General features: G+C 41.5%; 1 protein-coding gene across 1 annotated transcript in view; it reads right to left on the minus strand.

The window, feature by feature from the left end:
• Positions 1–2,082: 2,082 nt before the first annotated feature.
• Positions 2,083–2,901, minus strand: part of Rsph14 (radial spoke head 14 homolog) — a 111,243-nt gene continuing 110,424 nt past the window's right edge. Inside the window, exon 7 of the mRNA XM_026785387.1 lies at positions 2,083–2,252. Within this exon, the coding sequence (XP_026641188.1) occupies positions 2,167–2,252 (86 nt within the window). The 3' untranslated portion in view covers positions 2,083–2,166. The remainder of the gene's footprint in view (positions 2,253–2,901) is intronic.

Consider the following 2,901-nt stretch of genomic DNA (forward strand, 5'->3'; position numbering starts at 1 on the left):
CTACCAGGAGCCACATCCTTAAAGAAAACTGACTCTAACTCTTTCAGAAGCTTGTCAGTTGCAAATAGCTCCTTAGCAAGGGGTGAGTGGTCATGTCTCTCTCCCCCTCCATGCTGCTTGGTCTTGCATGGATCCCTAAGCATGCCACGTACACAATGTATTTATGGAAGCAACTGCCAGCTTGGCCCCAGTTTCCTTGTACTCATCCCCCATCGATGCCACATCTTCCACAGTGATCCCTGAGTCTTGAAAAAAAAGAGAGAGAGAGGTTTTGAATAAGAATGGTCCCTATGGGTTCCTATATGTGAATGCTTGGTCCCAGGTTGTTAGACCACTTGGAAAAGTTTAAGAGGTGTGGCCTGTTAGAGGAGATGTGTCGCTGGGGATGGACTTTAAGGCTTCAAAAGCCCTTATCATCCCCAGTTGTCTCTTTCTCTCTGCCTTGTGGTTGTGTCTCAAGTTCTCAGCTACTGCACCACACCCTGCCTGCCTACCTGATACTAAGTCCCACACCATAAGGGCCATACTCACCCTTTGAAACTCTAAGTACTTGGTGAAATATTACTTCTATAAGTTGCCTTGGTCATTGTGTCTTATCATAGCAATAAAAAAAGTGACTAAGACATGGTGTGGTGTAGATGTACCTTGTAGGGCTGAGTACTCCACAGTATTTTTTCCCACTACACATTGAACAGTTATGGGTCTCTGGGTTAATCAGCATCCACTGCTAAAAGAAGTTTCTCTGGTAAGGGCTGAGAGGTTCACTAATCTATGGGTTTACTGATACATCATTAGGAGACTTGTGTCCATTTAGGAGAATAGTAGTAGGCCCTCCCCTATGACCTATATAACCTGGTTAGGCACTAGTTCTTGACACTAATATCATCATCAGACATGCTTTCCTTCTTGTGTAGTAGACTTTAAATCCAATCAGAAAGTGTTTGGATATGCCTGTGACACTAATGCCACTATTGCACCAGTGGGCATATCTTCCCTGGCCAATCGTTATTTTATCTCCCAGGCTCCAGAGCATGGTAAGATTGATGATGATGTTGCCCCTCCAGGAGCATGCATAGCACTGAGTCAGTAGGGATGAAACTTCCAGCTCAGTATCAGCTGTAGTTCTCCTATGGCTCAAATACATGGTGTCTTCAGTGATAAGGTCTCATTTTTTAATTAATGTTTTTATTAATTATTTTAGAATATCATCAAATGTGTGTTTTATCATATTCATCCCCTCCTTTACTCCTCCCAGATACCCCCAACCTCCCTACCCACTAAACTTTATGTTCTTGCTTGTTTTTAAACCACTGAGTCTGGTTTTTGTGAGCCAAATTCTTCTGGGCATGGGGCCTGCCCTGTAGTGTACAGCAAGATTATTTTCAGGTTCTGGAGGTTGAACAAGAGCAATGGCAATAGCCTGTGATGTTTGGGGTCTGTGAGAAACAACTCCAAATGGGGAAACCCATTCCTGTCATAGGTTTTTATTTGCTAGCTTATAGCTAGCGATTGCCTGTCATAGGGTAACTCAATTAGAACTCTTAGCATGTGATAGATATATATAAAGAATATATACATATATACAACATTGTATATATGTATATATTCTTTATGTATATATACTCCTTGTATATATGTATACAGATAGATATACGTGTGTGTGTGTGTGTGTGTGTGTGTGTGTGTGTGTGTGTGTATTTTAGGAAGTGTCTATAGTAGTAGATGTCCATGTGACTTTTTCAAAAAGCCTTTGGTACTAGTTCTGACTTGATGCTTCATACTATTTGTCTCCTATTTGCATCTGATTTCCCTCCAATTTGGGTGCCACTGATTTTTGATACCAGTCAGTCTCTAGATGAGAGAGAACTCTATGCTACATTAAAAATCATGCAGTGATCACCAGAGCGGTTTTATTCTACCTATGTGCTATGAACTGGATACTTCTTTTTTTAAATAAATGTTATCTCATATATATAATAAGTGAATATATCACACACACCAAAATTAATCAGACTCAAAGTCTATATCTCTTAACGAACTTTTGTGCAGTTAGAATTGACATTCAAAACAGAAGCTGTGAAGCTTCATGTTGAGTTTCACACTTTCAGGAAATACACTGACTATTTCGTGACAAATCCCGTTCAGATGAACGGACCAAAGAGATGATCAAGAAAATGAGCTGAGGTTTGGGAGGAGCTTGTAGGACTCAGACACACCCTGGAAACGCCAAGATCTTCCTTTAGCATTGCACCCTAAGGGGAAGAAACAGCATCAGTTACAAGATTAAAATACTGTACCACTAGTTTAATTTTATTAAAATTATGTTAAAGCTTTCCCTGGAAGCAACTGTTTTTAATAAATCCCATTTTCCCCAAATAAGATATTTTAAACTGTGTTTAAGATGTAAAGCGTGTCTGGCCAAAGAAGTCACAACTTGCTCAAAAGAATGAAAATACCTACACTCTTTCCATCTCCTCATGATGAAACATGCCGTCTTTGCTTAGAGCGCAGTTGTTGGGTCTGCAAGCTCTCATCTAATAATTCCATCCTGACACTTGACTGCCGTGAAGTCTCTCAAGTCCACTAGATTCCTGGATGCCAAAGTAGACAATAAGGCGGCATTGCAGCTCCCAGCAGGGAGAGCAATTGCAGCCGTAGACACTCAGGCAGAGTCTAGCTGTACCCTGTGTCTTTACGTCTTGCCTCTCAGACCTGATACTTCAGATGTTGGAATCCTAAGTTCTGATTTGTCTCAATATAAGGACTCTCTTTATTTTGAGGGAAAAAGGGGGGGGGTAAAAATAGAAGAGTATAGCCGGGCGGTGGTGGCGCACGCCTTTAATCCCAGCACTCGGGAGGCAGAGGCAGGCGGATCTCTGTGAGTTCGAGGTCAGCCTGGTC

This window comes from Microtus ochrogaster, linkage group LG2 (genome assembly GCF_000317375.1).
Source record: "Microtus ochrogaster isolate Prairie Vole_2 linkage group LG2, MicOch1.0, whole genome shotgun sequence".
Lineage (NCBI taxonomy): Eukaryota > Metazoa > Chordata > Mammalia > Rodentia > Cricetidae > Microtus > Microtus ochrogaster.